Source organism: Ochotona princeps, chromosome 26, assembly GCF_030435755.1.
Source record: "Ochotona princeps isolate mOchPri1 chromosome 26, mOchPri1.hap1, whole genome shotgun sequence".
Lineage (NCBI taxonomy): Eukaryota > Metazoa > Chordata > Mammalia > Lagomorpha > Ochotonidae > Ochotona > Ochotona princeps.
In genome coordinates, this window is record NC_080857.1 from 15,424,635 (window position 1) to 15,440,260 (window position 15,626).

Below are 15,626 nucleotides of genomic sequence, written 5' to 3' on the forward strand. Positions count from 1 at the left end.
ACTGAACTAATGACTATGTTGTTTCTCCTACAATATGCTATATTTTAGAAGGTACAAACCACAACTGCACAATTTTATTTCATTATAAGTAAATTTCCTAGATCAAAGTTCACCAGTGATTTAATGAAACAAGACAAGACTTGTGGCCTATTAAGCCTAGATCTAGGACCTAGTGATAGATTCAAAGTGGCACATGACTTCCCAAAAACTGAGTGTCATAGTATGCAGTATACTAAAGAGTATTAACAAATATAAACAGTTTTATGACATATTTTTAAAAATCCATAACATGTAATGTTAAGCCAAATAAAGTAAAATAGACATGTTAAGAGGGCAATCTTAATCACACAGATGCTTAAAGACTGGGAGAAAATTCCAAGAATGGCAACAATGACTTTAGCCTAGGTCTTTCTTTCTGCTTGTCTGCTGAAACCTGCCTTTTCGAAATCTGTTCCAAACTGTATTCGCCAAAGAAGTAGTCACATGTCTTTCAGGACTCATTTTCTAATGACAACTGGCCTTAATAGCAGCTGCTCTTCTCCAAGGAGTTTCAACCCCAGCAACAAAATTACTGCCACTCTACTTTATGACTCATTACTATATACTGTTCATATTTCTATCAAAATGCCAACATGTATCTTCCCCCATTAGACTACAATGTTTAAGACCAGGATAGCTTATTTATGACATTTGTAATAGGGATTTCTAGTGGATCATATGTGTAAAGAATGAATACAGTATATTCTAAGCAGCAAGCGACTTCCCTACTAGTGACTTTTGCACATATGATTAACTGTTGGACCGGCAGAAACTGAAAACAAAGAAGAGGTACAAACACATAAGCAAAAACACAAACACAACATGCTCTGATGGGTTGGGAATTATTGCTACACAGACGGGCTCATGACAACACAACTTCAAACATAATGCCTAAGAACCCAGATAAACCCAGGAGAAAGAATTAGCATACCTAAGTCTGTCTCCTTGTTTACACACTAAGTAATGCACATATTGCTTATTTTTCTGAAGCCTGAATGGGAAATGTGTTTTTAACAGATTGAATCAATACGCCAACCTACATTAAAGAAATAAATAAGCCGACGCAATAGATAAAAAGCAAAAGGCCAATCAATAACCAACAGCACAGCTTAACAGCCACTCCAGCAGAAAACCGTCTGCAAAGGCGCTTCACACTCCACTATCTGCACGACCCACAGCTGCTTGCTATTGATTTGTTGCAAGTGAAGGACATCTATTATCACATGCCAGTGTGAACCCAGCAATTTCTGCAACAAGTAGCCTGCAATGTATGACTAGCAGTCTAACAGTGGGTAGCTGGCTGCTAAGATCCACATCCACTCCCATCTCTTCATCCCGCAAAACCATTCTAACCACCCGATTCCTAAACACATCAACTTGACGCATGTCAAGGACTCAAGAGAGAAAGATTGTTCCACATTTGCTTCTCTATAGCTCAAAAGCAATAAGGGACCAAAAATTTTATGTAACTATACCAGATGTGATGAACATGGCCAAAGGCAACAACCGTAAGCAGAGACATGAGATATTTCAACCTGCTACTTTTACAAACTGACAGCTTTGTGTGTAAGCTTAGGAGCATACCAGAGCCTTGGATTTTGAGCAGTAAGTTCCACTGCTGTAAAACAGAGAATAATTCACCACAGACCATGGATGACAGTGCTATTGACAGACAAAAAAAAAAAAAGGAATAAAGTTCTGGGTTGACCTAATAGCATAATGGCTACTTTATACTGGAATTCCCCAGCTGTCAATCCTAATGTAAAATACCAACAAGAACTTAATATCCCAAGATAAACATCCTTTCTTCATGTAGTCCCAACATGTTATTAATTTGTCTTTCAAGGAGCCAGATCTATCAGTTTTGAATTTTCAGAAGCAAAGTTTATCTTCACAGAAAGCCACATATGAATCCATAGATCTTTGAGATTCTACATTTACTCAGCACTGTTTCTGAAATAGTTTAGTCCATTGTAATATAAAACCAATCTAGAAGTCAACCTAAAGGAAAGAAACTACCTATGAATTTGCCATTATGTAACAGTGGAAAGTCATACAGAAATCTATGTAAGACACCACGATGATTATTCCTGGATTTCTAACCACATGGTTTTCGTTTTCTGCCTCTTACAAGGAGTCATTCTTTCACAAGGTAATTGGAGCCGGTGTTACACAATACTGTTTTTTTTTTTTGTTTGTTTGTTTGTTTGTTTGTTTTTACAATCCTTATATCTTTCTAAGAGTGAACCTGAAATTCAACCTGCTGTCTACATCTACCTTCCACAGACACCAAAAGTAAGCTAAAATAAAGGGAAAACGACCCAGATGCTTTCCACTCATGCTAAACGTGATAAAGTCTTCAAAGGTACACTTGAGTCCTGGAAGCAACATTTACATGACAGCATCTTCAAACTGTCAAGCCAACCACAGGTAAGAACAAAACAAAGACCATGAGTGACAGAAGCAACACTAGAAGAAGACCCTAACATGCAAACTTTAAAAAAAAAAAACTTCAGAAGTCATGCCCAAATTTAATTAACCTTTTACACATCATCAGTGCAACACCTTAATCTGAAAAACAGAAAACCCAGTCAAGTGTCTGTTCTTGTATGTACAATAATAAATTGAGATGTTTTCATTTTCATTAATTAAGGATCAATTTGCTGCCCTGAGAAATAGCTCATGGAAAATGAGGGATTCAAAACATTTTCCCATAACAAAAGCCATTACCATTAGGTTTCATTTGTAACCAATTCATATGGTCTCAGGAGAGCAATTTAAGCAATGTAATTTATTTTAGATATGCAATTTATTTTCAATATATTGCCTAAATGCCATATTTCTTTAATGATATTCCATTTATAATGCCATCCTCATTTCTATTATTTACGTCAAAAGCAGGCCACTTAAGGCATGCAAGTCAACGAAGTAATTACTAATGGTTTCTGTGCTCTTCCACATTAGATACAATCCCTGTTCTCTCTATTCTCTGTTTCTCCGTCATTCCTCTTTCTCTTCTAGTAGCTTATTTTAACTCCTCCATTGCTTCACAATTTTCCCAACTGTTTTGGCTAATGGCTTGGATTGGTCTATCCAATTCTGCTGGTAACACTCGGGTTAATACTCAACTCCTGATATACCAAAGATGTATTCACACAAGTAAAGCTACAGGACACCAAACAGAGAGCTCCACTTTGGAGATGTTTGTGGGATAAAATAGGAAACTAAGAACTCCAAAATTCAAGTGTTATTTTGAAAAATGTTCAATGATGCAAAGCTGTGAAAAACTTTTCAAAGTTTGAAGCAACTGTTTCTGATGCTGGCTTTATCAGACAAGTACCCAGAAACATCTTCAACGCTAATCTGTGGATACAAGGGTCAACCCTGCAATGATTTTGAGTAACTTATCTTTCTGATTGACTTGGTTAGGTCTCATGAAAAGTTTATATCCCTGTTTTGCAGACACATTCTATGTTTGGGAATTCTATACAGTTCTAACCATCTACAGGTAAAATGTACTTACTTCATTTCCACATGGTCATCACATCACAGAGTCCCCTCTCTGTAAGGGGGTGAGGAAAGCTGATTCGCCCAGGGATTTGGGTTTCTAGGTCTTTCAGAATCAGAAGATTTTACTATACCGTTTAGACAATAAAATCCAAAATGTATTCGTAAACCCAACACATCTCCTAAGCCTGGATACCATGGAAATATTTGTGATGCATGAAAATTTAACGCTACTAAAGGAAAGCTGTTATCTTCCCAGTTTTGGTCCTCAAACTTCACTAGATACCAACACAAGATCCATGTCAGACAATCTTGTATTACACATCTGGACTGAAAAACAATCCACTCCAGGCAAAAAACACAATCACTGAAAGCTAGAACGTATCCTAGTTCATGTTGACTAGGAAACATTGCCTGGCCTTGGGTGACAGAGAAGGACTTGTTCCCAACAGAAAATTGCCTACTTACCTTCTGAGTGAGGACTGCGCACACTCATTGCAGAGAGAATAACTTACCTTTCCTTTTCTCTGTGTTCAGTCTCCTCTGGATTGTTTTCTACCCACAGTGGAATATATATGCAAAAAGGAATAAATTGATGACGATCAAGAAGCATTATATCACCACATAGGAAAAAGCAGCTTTCCTAGTGAGTGAGTCCGTTGCCAATAAAATAGGAGCAATTGAAAAAAACAAATAGCAAAATTTCCCAAATGCTCTGGGTGTGTCCATAACTGCCTATCTCAGGGTAGAACAGTATTTCCAAACCGTAAGTAAGAGAGTAGGATTTTCATGAACATCAGCATACGTGGCAAGAACCATCGGATGCCAAACCTTTCCGTGACTCTGTATCACCTGCATGACATTTAGACACCTGTGCTTATATTCATATCAGTGGGACTAGCATAGCTCTCTCTACATTTCTTAGATTACACAGTTCTCTCCTTTGTGAATATGACAATGAGAGAGCACATGAGGCAGAAAAAAAAACCTACCAAGAAAAATGAAAAAGAGACCTGCAGGAGACAACTGCATACACGTTGAGGAATAAGGAATCAGGGATAAACCAACAGATATGGGAGATACGGCATTGTAGTCGACAGTTGCTGCTCTATGGGCACACTGAAAAATGAACGCTATTTTTCCCAGATAACATCATGCCTTTTTAAATCTAAAACCAAGAGTTGAGTAAATTTTAATTACAAAGGAAGCTTAAAATATAAGGGCCTCATTTAGAAAATCTGAAGCTCAATAGGACCAAGTCAGGAGACTTTAAATGCTCTTTGCAACAAGTATTCAGGAAGTTCACAAGCATCTGTTTGCCTTCAAAATAGCTGAGTTAGGAAAATAATGTGAAAATGAAGTGGAGAAGCAAGTTATATAGACAACAACAGCAACCAAGTATCTGCACCATTACCTCCGTGAGAACAACCTCCCCACACAACTGAATCAACAAATGCACTTTATGAACTACACATAAAAGCCACATGGCTCTCTTCTAATAGGAACCAAATAGACACAGTTATCCACATAAAATACAGCTCAAATAGAAATATGGAAATAAACAGAATGACTGTGTATACACAAATCTAACAGAGAGCTAAAACATTTAATCAGAGGAAATTGATGCAATAAACTTGAAATACCTTCCCCCACTCAAGTTCTCCATCATTTGGAAAGCCTAAGGAATTCTCTAGACTCAGACTCTCTGAGAAAACAGTTTAATTCCATAAATACATTTTAATTTATATACAGTGAAAATTGAGTCCTAAAATGATTATCTATGTAATCTGACTAATGCAGAACCAAACCTCTTACCAAAAAAATATGTTTTGTCTGAATCATTTACTTTTTGCTCATTGGTATCTCAGTCACAGCTATTGCAATCCAAAGAAAAACACTGAGGTTAAGCAAATGGGAGACTATCTAATATAGTTGAGCAAAAAAAACTATTTCTTTGCACAAATCCTTTGTTTCCCAAGCTTCTGGAAGAGACAGTTACCAATCAATGGTTCAGAAGACATATGCTTTTCTGTTTTGTCCCTTATGGCTTCAACAAGCTCTCAGACCTTTTGAAAAAAAATTACAGTGTGGAAAGATTATACTCACGATCATTGCACTGGTTGCCAGAGTAAGAAGTCATGGAACAGTCACAAGTGAAGCCTTCCCACTGCTGCATGCAGACCCCTTGGTTGGCACAGGAATCTTCCTGGCAGGTTGTACTGGGTCCTAACAACAACACATGAGAAGAAGGAAATGGAAGAAAAAGGAGACAGAGAGAGAAGAAATGGTAAAAATTTGGGAAATTCCAACAAATCACCTGAATTTTTTCATTTTCATGCCCCCAAATATTCAAAGACGAAAATCACCAAAAAATGTCAACTTAATCACATGCAACAAGAACTCAGTACAGACAAAAGACAGAAATACACACTGGGCCACAGACTGTCAAGGTGTACAAAGAGGAGGGAGAGGGCTGAACACACTGTTCTCCTTGAGGCCAGCTTCACCAAAGAGCCTCATCATTACCATTTCACTACAAACATGTGGCATCTGAAGCATAGTCTTTCTTCACATAGAAGACTAAGACATTTCAAACAAAACACACACATTTAATTCTCATGTGTTAAGGCACAAAAGTTCTAGCCTGAAACTGAACGTCAATGATGGTGAGTGATGAGGAGGAAGAGGGTGAGGAAGAAAAGTGACTAAAATGCACTGATATCTACCATAATTACTGCCAGATGGTAAGCAATTTCTGTTTCTAAGCTTGCTGGTGACTCCAAGAGGTGATTATGATTACCTGAATCTCACAAAGTTGAAAAAACACCCTGAGATTACAGAAATCAAATAACTCACCCAAAGTCACAAATTTGGTCATTTAAACGTGATTTTAATTAACCTGGAAACTAACTTGGAACCTCATGTTCTTAACCACACCAGTGGTTCCCAAAGTGTCATCCTCAGGCTAACTTCACCTGGGAACTGATTCGAAATGGGAATCTTTGGGTTCCATTCCAGTTCTGTCCAAGTAGAAACTCTGGAAGGAGAAGGGAAGTCAGTCTTCACAAGCTTCCCGGAAATTCTGAGTCAACTAAAATTTGAGAACCACTGCATTACACTATCCCACCACCACAGCTATTTTCAAGATGTGTTTAAGTAGAACGCTCACACAGTAGAGGACGCAAAACAGAATTGTTTGAGATGAAAATATGAGATCATTTTCTTGTTTATTTTTTTTCAGAAGTCAAGTGGACTGAAGTCAAGTGGACACTCCCACCCTAACCTTGTCTCTGCTCATTGCCTGCCATGATGAGTACCCACGCTGTGCATGGCAGGCATCTGCAAACCAAGGCACTGCTGCCTTCTCCCATTCCCCGCACCTAAGATGTAGAAAGGCCCAATGCTGTATACTCTGGCAGGCCAGTTCCCTCTTGCACTCACCCTGCCATGTGGAAGTGGTCCCAGCTGTCTAATGCCAGGGAAAAGTTGGTTGGATTCTCTCCTTTGATTAATAAAATCATTTGCCTAAACCAGAAGCCTCTCTCTCTCTCTCTCTTACTTGCCCCTAAATCAAACAATATACAGTTTACAAATAAGTGGATTGATTTCAGAGGCATTCTTAAAATCTTTTACTAATAATGGGTGATCCAAAAACATGCAGCAATCTCCCTCTTACAGGTTGCCACTCAAACCTCTTTTTAGGTCAACCCGATGTCTCTCTTCCACTCAACTGCTTTTTTAAGCTCCTATTTTCAGCCTAACCTTGGAATTAAAGATGAGCCTCTATCTATGGAATTATCTGTACTATCAGGAAATATCTTAATATTCAGGGTAAATCTATTTCCCAGAGACCCTCAAGTACAACAGGCGAGCCTTTTAACTCATCCAATGTATTAGGAACTAATGTACAAAAATACTTGTCAGAGTGAAAAAAAAAAGATTCCAATAACTGTATATCTCACAGCTTCTAAGGTAAGCCTCACACTGGCACAGAATACTGAAATGTAAGCACACGGGGGTCCTGAAGATGCATACTCAAAAGAGATACCTGACCACAAAGGGTTCAACTTCAGGGTGGCAAGACATTTTGTGTTTATCAGTGAACGAACGGAGCAATACAGGCCATCACTCTAAGACAAAGCTATTAGAAGATGACATAAGAAAGTTCAGGACAATTACTAACACCGGGTGAATGGCACTGCCGCTGTGTTGCTGCAGTTCCTGCTGGCCATGTGGTTCCCCATGTCGAGATGAAAGGAGCTACATGGTCATGTTCTCAGTGGGTCTTAAACTTCAGCATTGTGTGGTACAAGTTTCATTAACAATGGCAAATCAGGACAGCTTCTTTCAAAGGATAAAAGCTTCTGAGAAGTCCACGGGGCTCCCTGGCCAAACAGCTCTCCCCAGACAATGCACTGGTAATTCAATTGTGCTCAAGAATCAGAAACACATGGAAAGCTTTCCCTTGAAAGGCAGCAGAATAGGGGAAACTTGAGGCGAACACAGTAATTCTTTGCATGTTGATTGAATTTGAAGACAAAGGTTTTTTTCATTCTTCTCCCCTCCCCTTGAACTGCCAAATATTAACCATTATCTGAAGCCCAGCCAAATGCCTCCCACAAAGGAAACATTCCCTGGTAATTTCAAAAATGGATTCTCCCCCTTCTTGGTGACCACAGCACTTATTATCTGCATCATTAATTTTCATCTATGCTAATATTCACTTTAGTACTTCATTGCCCTCTGCACTGTCCTCCGCTTCTATAATCGTCTAATTGTTTCATGTTTCATTGTTTCACAATTTTCACCCAAGGATTCAACACTTCTTGCTGTTGGAAATCATGAAACATGCTTTAGGTAGGTGCTCATCGTACAACGTACCCTGTGCAGATGGAGAGAAACATTTCCGTAAATACTGAGATGATCTGAATTACACCTCCCCACCCCCCTCCCCCCCCCCCCCCGGTTTGGCTATGTGTCACTCTTCCAAACTGGAGTGTGGGCCATTGTGCTGCAGTCTCCCATCTGATAAAGGCTGTTCAGGATCCCAATATGGAGAGAGTTATATGGGATGTTTACACTCCACTGATGGTGTTTCCTATTCATGAAGTCTTTTACTAGAAAATTGACTGCATTGTAACTATCCAAATACGTGTTTATAAGGACCAGCAGAAACTTCAATGATTTCTCAGGGATCTAGAAATAAATGTGTTACCTCCCTCTCCAACCTCATTTTCTTCTACCTGACCTCAGCTCGCAGGGCTACACCCACCCCTCCTATGACTCAGTTCTTCTCTAATAAAACCATGCGCACACTGTTGCCCGCAACAGCAGTGACTGCACCACCTGGGAGCTTATATAAAAAGATCATTGTCAGGTCCCACTCTGGCTACTGGTCAGGAAAGGTAGCAGAGGGTTCAAGAATGCATGTTGTAACAAGCCCCTACAGGTGATTCTGACACTTGTTTCCATTTCAGAACCATGTATCTCACTGTCCAAGCATATTTTCATCTTCAAGCTTCTCTGCCCTTGCTAGATCCACAGCCCAAATTATCCCTCCTTCAGATTTTAAAGTGACAGGTCTAGGAATCATAAGGGTCTCAGGAAATCTCTAGGCAAAGAGAAAGTACTCTGTTTCTGCATTTGCTATGGAATCAACACTCACTAAAGCAGTTAGATATCCTTTTCGGGAAAGATGGCCAATGCCTTCACAGAGAATGATACAAGGCAGCAAAAGTCTAAGCGCCAAGACTAAGCAAGCTGTCAATGATGTTAGCGCTTTAATTTCCAATTCCTAACCCTGTATGCTTTGCAAATATCCTCCCCATCCCCAGGCATGGGCTGCCTATTCAGTTTATTAATGATTTTGTTTACTTTTCTGAAGCTTTTTAGTTTGATGCTATCTCATTGCTTTATTTTTGCTTTGGTTGCCAGTACTTTGGGGCTCTGTTTCCAGCCCAGTGAGAAAGATCACACTGTTTTCTTATTTTCAAAAGGGAACTCTAAAACGGTTGCTACAAAACTCCCATCGCTCTTTTTAAACTTTGTATTGTTTCTTTTCTCTTTAAAAACTGTCCTATACTGTCATTTCATGCCCGTCGCTGTTCAAATCCACCTTGACAGCACATTCAAACTGATTTAGTCAATTCTAGTTCAAGTTCCATAAAACCAATAGTGTGTGTGTGTGTGTGTGCGCACACATTGTTGAAATAAAGGTGCTTCTTAATGCACAGGACATCAGTATCAGAATGCTCTTTTACCACCCAGGTGAATGTTAACTAATCCTGTGAGTCAAACATCCCAATTAAAAAATGTACAAAAGCTGATGTTTAGCCTAGATGTTTAGAGATGCCTAAATCCCACACTGAAGCACCTGACTTTGTCTCCAGCTACAGTCCCTGATGCCATCTTTCTGCTCATGCAGATCCTGGGAAGCAGTGGTGATGGCTGAAGTAAACGGATCCCTGTCACTCATAGGAAAACCTGGACTGAATTTCTGGTCTCCCGCCAAGATCCAGCACAAACTTGGCAGTGGCAAGTATTTGCAAAGTGAATCAGCACCTAGAAGTGCTTGCTCTCTGCACCACTCCTCACCTCTAAGATAAAAACACTGAATAAAATGTAAGCAAATCTGCTAAAGCAGCACCAACTGGCTCTGGGTAAATAAGCATAGGATGGAAGAGTAGGAAGCATACAGGGGAAGCAAAGTGGGCTACACATTTGAAGGCCACATTAAGTCACATTCCCCTCTAGGTCAGAGAGCCAAGGCCGGCAGCCCAGTGATGGCACCAAGTGGGGCCGATTAACCAGTATTCACCAATTTCAATACAAGGAACAAGATGTCATCAAAGGCATCTATGCTGTAAATGCAGCCTGTGCTTGACATCATCACAGTGGAACTCTGTGCCCACCCCAGGGCTTGCTTGCTCCATACAAAGTCCAGCTGTCACAGGAAGGAGTCCTGGGAGTGTTGCAAGGAGCTATCTAAAGCTCTTTCATCTTCTACCAATTTCCAAGCCTGTTACGTGCATAAATATTTCCCATTTATATTTTTTTAAGACAGATGTATTTGAAAGGCAGAGTGTGAGAAAGAAATCTTCCATCAACTTCTTTACTCCAAATGGCTGCAGCAGACAAGAGCCTGGCACTCCAGATGCAGTCTCCCACGTGGACGGCAGGGTACCAAGTAGCTGGAACCAATCATCATTTTCTGATTCCCCAGGCTTATTAGCAGGAAGTTTGGTAGAAAGTGTAGAAGCTGGGACTTGAACCAGTACCCATAAGGAGTTCCAGCAGCACATGCAGTGTCTTAATCCACTGTGCTACAACACAGGTGGTGAGCTCTTTATCCACCTCTTCTGTGTGTTTCGCTCCAAGGCAGAAAATGCAAACAGTAATTGGGTATGAACAAGAAGAAATAGGGGAAGGTAAGTGTGTGTGTGTGTGTGTGTGTGTGACTCTTAAGTTTATTGAAACCTTAATACGAACATTTTAAAATGTAAGTTAAGAGTGACTCTTGGGGTTGGCATTGTGGTAGGGTGGGTAAGCAAAGCAGGCATCCTGTATGGATGCTGGTTCATGTCCCAACTGTCCCAGTGCAGCCCCCTGCTACTGACCTGGGCAAAACAGAAAATGGCTCAACTGCAGCTCAGCGGGAGAGCCACATGAAGGTCCTGATTCCCGGCTTTGATCCAGTCCGACGCTCCCCACTCTGTCTGGACAGTGAAGCCGAGAATGAGAGCTCGATCTCTCTAACTCTGACTTCCAATAAATATATATTTTTTAAAAATGAGGGACACTTGCTGGCTTTCTGACTCAGAGTTGGGAGGCTTCAGAAATGGTGGAACCATTAATTATGTGTGTCAGTTGGGGAGAAGAGATGCCCTCATAGCTTATCATTGTATAAACTAGTAATAACAACGCAGCTAGGTATGACAGTGAAAAGATGTCTGAAAGTAACAAGCAGCATTTGCCTTAGTTAAGTGAACCAGAAGGCCCTCTCTGCGGTGGGAGGGCGCTCGCACTCTGTCAGGATTTTGTATGAGTAGGAGCTAGTTCTCTCCCTCACTCAGGGCAGTGTCCATCTTCTGCCGTCAGACACTGAGTACTGTAACTCCAGGTTTTGCGTCTTACGGGCTCCAGTCAGGATGTAGAGCATCACAACTTCTGCTAGCTCATCTCCATCCTGAGCCACTGAGATTTGACTCAAGTTCACTGCCAGTTTTCTTGGTTTTCCAGCCTGTAGATGGCTAACCACGAGATTATTCAGTCTCTGTCACCATAGCAGCCAACTTGCATAATAAATTTCCTCTTCTAGCAATCAATCTATCTAAAAAATGATTTGTCAATCACTTAGCTATGTTTCTTCACAAAATTTTAGTTAATACCGAAAATAATCTGGATAATATAGACTACTAACTTAAATTGGGGCTTTAGTTTCTTTATAAAACACTTTCCTATTTGTTAAGATCTTTGTAAATCTACAGTGTCAGATCTTCCTGACTTTTCTGAAGTCAGTAACTTGCAGATAATAAAATATCTGCACCTTTTTTATTGGCAGAAACTCAATTCACTTCTACTTATTTCCTTCGTTTTACTTGAGAGGCATAGAGAAGGAGATACAGAAGATGCTCCCTTCCCAAGTGCCTGCAGCAACTGAGGCTATGCCAGAGGGTAAACCTGGAAGCTCAATCTCCTTGTGAGGCAGACACCCAGCTGCCCGAGTCATCACAGCCACCTACAGGGATGGGCAGTCACAGGCCGTTGCAACAGGGAAGAAAACAAGGACTTCAACCCGGGAAACTCAGTCAGCATCTGCACCAGCAGGTCAAAGACTGGACCCAAGGGAAGATAATAATGATTCCTTCCATCGATCAAGCATCTTTGGGCCCATTTTGCACAGTGAATCCAGAGAAAAGGCTCCTCACTTACAGAATAATAACAGGGGCATTTCTCTTGCCTCTGTGTTAACATATCCTACTTTCCTCCTTAGGATGTTGTGGACTTCTAGCTCCTATTCTCATTTATTCTTCATCTTAGTGTCAGAGTTATCTTGGTAAAAGGAAAATTGGACCCAGATCTCTGTCTTCTTACTGGCATGCTTAGGATAAAGTCCAAACCTTACAAGAAAGGCTGCTACCACCTGCCTGCATCTTACCACTCCAGCTTCACTTCCCATCAGATCTTTACTTACACATGATTCCAGGAAAATCTGGCCTCCTGTGGGTCTCTGCCCTATCTCTTAGATACGTGTCCATGATTCTACCACATATATTCCCAAGTACTGATGGCCACTGGTACCCCACACCATACAACCACAATCCCTGCACATGTAAAAATCTGACTGGTCTCCCACTGGTTTGTATGAAGTTGGAGGTGGCACCGCATCTGTATCCTTAACATTTATATAGATGACAGAGACACAGGAACAGCTGTAACTCAGTTCCTGCTAAATGAAACTGAAGAAGTTAAACATAGTGAAGCAGCACCCATCAACACACTGATTAGAAGACTCAAGTTGCTGGCTCATGCAAACTCGTCAGGACACTTCCTGTACCTCATTGCCACATCATTACTTGAACACTGTTGCCTCTACTCTTCAGACTACATGATTTTTTTAATGTGTTTTTCCTGCCATTCACACTTCACAACAATTGGAAAAGGTATGCTCATTCTATTTGTACTCACTTCATGGTAACTAGTCCTACTTGCCCACAGGGTGTAACTAAAAAAGCTAGATCATGAATAATGCTTCATATTCCAATGTCAGGGAACTAACAGGTAAGAGATGTTTGCAACCTCAAGCTCACATGCCTTAAAAAAATAGAGATAAAAAGGACCCACATTAATCACAAAGGATAGCAGCTCTTGCAAGCCACTTAAAACACATTTTTTTGCACAGTTTAGAATGGTTATATTCAATAATGGAAAGCCCAGGTTCAGTCTCAGCTCCAATCCCAATCCTACTTCCAGATAATGCAGATTCTAGAAAGCAGAGGACTGTGGCCTAAACAGCTGGGTTCCATATGATAGACTTGAATATTTTCAAGGCTTCCAGCTTTGTTCTGGCCCCGGGAAGAGAAATAACAGATGAGAGATCTGTCTTCCTCATTATATCAGAGCCTCTCTCTCTCTCAGTCTCTCTCTCACTGCCTTGCAAATAAAAAAAATCATTCAAACAGAGGTATCATTTCCATTTTTTCTTTGGATGGGAACTTTAAATTAGTTTTCCCAACATGAAGTCCCTATATGACAGGCTGTATGCTATTTTCTCAGAACACAAATCCAAATTGTTTCCCCCTTGAAGAAGAATAAAACTAACAAAGAGATGCTGTTATCTTGTTTACAAAGACAACAAGTTTGGTCCTAAACAGCCTTGAACTGTCTCACCTTGTAAAGCATATTCTATCCCTTCTTCCTTGCCTACATTGAGGGTAACTGGTAAATTACATCTTTGAGAACTGAACAATAATTATGACAAGACAACAGTGCCAGTGGCTGGGTTTTTTTGTGCAGCAGTTTAAGCCACCATTTTCAAAGATAGCATTACACAGCAGAGTCAGTTCAAGTCCCAGTGACTCTGTTTGGCAATCCAGTTTTCCAAAAACGTTCCTGGGAATGTGGCAGAGGATGGCCCAAGTATTTGGACCCTTTGGCCAATGTGGTGGATCAGGATGGACTCCCTGCTCCCTGGACTAAGCCTGGCTCAGACTTGGTTGGGTTTGTGAGCATTTGGGGAGTGAATCATAACACTGAAGGTCGGTTGGTCTCTCTCTCTCTCCCTCCCTCCCTCCCTCCCTCCCTACTTCTTCCTCCTTCTCTCTTCCTCACTCTGTCACTTCATTGCTCCAATGAACACATAATCAAACCTTTAAAGCAGAGGAAACGATAATACCAAAAGACCCTACAGACTTTGAAACTGAGAGTAACTGCATTGCTTCTTAGACTTCAACCCATTCTATGTTCTTTCCTTTTCATTAATTTTAATATGTATCAGAAAATATGCTTATTTGCTAAGAGGCTATTAGAAAAAAAAGGAATTACAGTAGAATGGCACAACTGAAGCCTTATTAGTTGATATCCTCCTGGGAGACAGACAATTCTACAGTTGCCTATATGGCATATAACAAGAAAGTCATAGTGCAATAAAATGGTCTTCTAAATTAAAAGCTCTTTTAAAGTTACCTTAACCAGTTCCTATGAGTTTTGCTAATTTTGAGCTCTGTAGAAACCACTTGAGATGCAGCCCTTTGGCATGACAAATACGCAGACACCCAAAAGACCTGATCCTCCCTTGCTATTCTGAATCAAAGCAGCCTGTTCTGACGGGACCGGTGGGCCATTAGTGATTTGGGAAGGCACCTCTTTGAATGTTAGAAATAGTAGTTTCTATCAAAAATATTCACTGCCATCTCACACGCAGGTACTTTATAGGGTATTTACGATAAAGATGACAGACCCTTTTCTTCCCCAGAGGTATTTCTTTTCTTTACATCACAAAACAGGAAATTAAAGTATTTAACCAAAATTCCCAGCAGGAGATGTAAATCTTCGAAACACTTGAATGACATCCGTATCTCCCAAATGCCTAAAAATATTTCTTTAACATGAGTTAAGGGAGAACAGCATTCTCCTTCCTGAGACACAAGCACTGCTCTACCAGACGACCTACCTGACCCAGAAAACAGTAAACTAAGAGCCCAAGAGGTCCCCTTTCCTGTTTTCTTCAAAACCCTGCCTTCTGTCTACAGTGAATAAACTAACAGGAAACAACCTCTCCCACAGCAACTACTTGAAGAAGTGTTGCTCATTTCCCAAAGAGATGAATGTATGTGTGGGTTGTTACAGTTTAGAATGCTGTCAGACTTCTTTGCTCTCCATCCCCAAGATGGAACCATGTCCTGATCCCCATGAGATCTCCTCTTCATATTTTCATGCACTGATGGGAGCTGTCCATCATCCCTTCAGAAGAACACAGGGTTCAGCCCCCTCCCCAGAACTGCAGCTGTCCAAGAGGTGTCACAGCTTGAAGACCTCCAAAGAAAAGACACCAGAGGTTACACCAAGGGCATTTCTCAGTC

At 40.6% G+C, this 15,626-nt stretch overlaps 1 protein-coding gene across 6 annotated transcripts in view; it reads right to left on the reverse strand.

Annotated features, from left to right (window-relative positions):
• Positions 1-15,626, reverse strand: part of NRXN3 (neurexin 3) — a 1,344,948-nt gene that overhangs the window by 708,072 nt on the left and 621,250 nt on the right. For all 6 annotated transcript variants that reach the window (XM_058655329.1, XM_058655328.1, XM_058655327.1 and 3 more), the window contains exon 11: positions 5,653-5,772. In XM_058655329.1, coding sequence (XP_058511312.1) covers positions 5,653-5,772 — 120 coding nt within the window. The remainder of the gene's footprint in view (positions 1-5,652; positions 5,773-15,626) is intronic.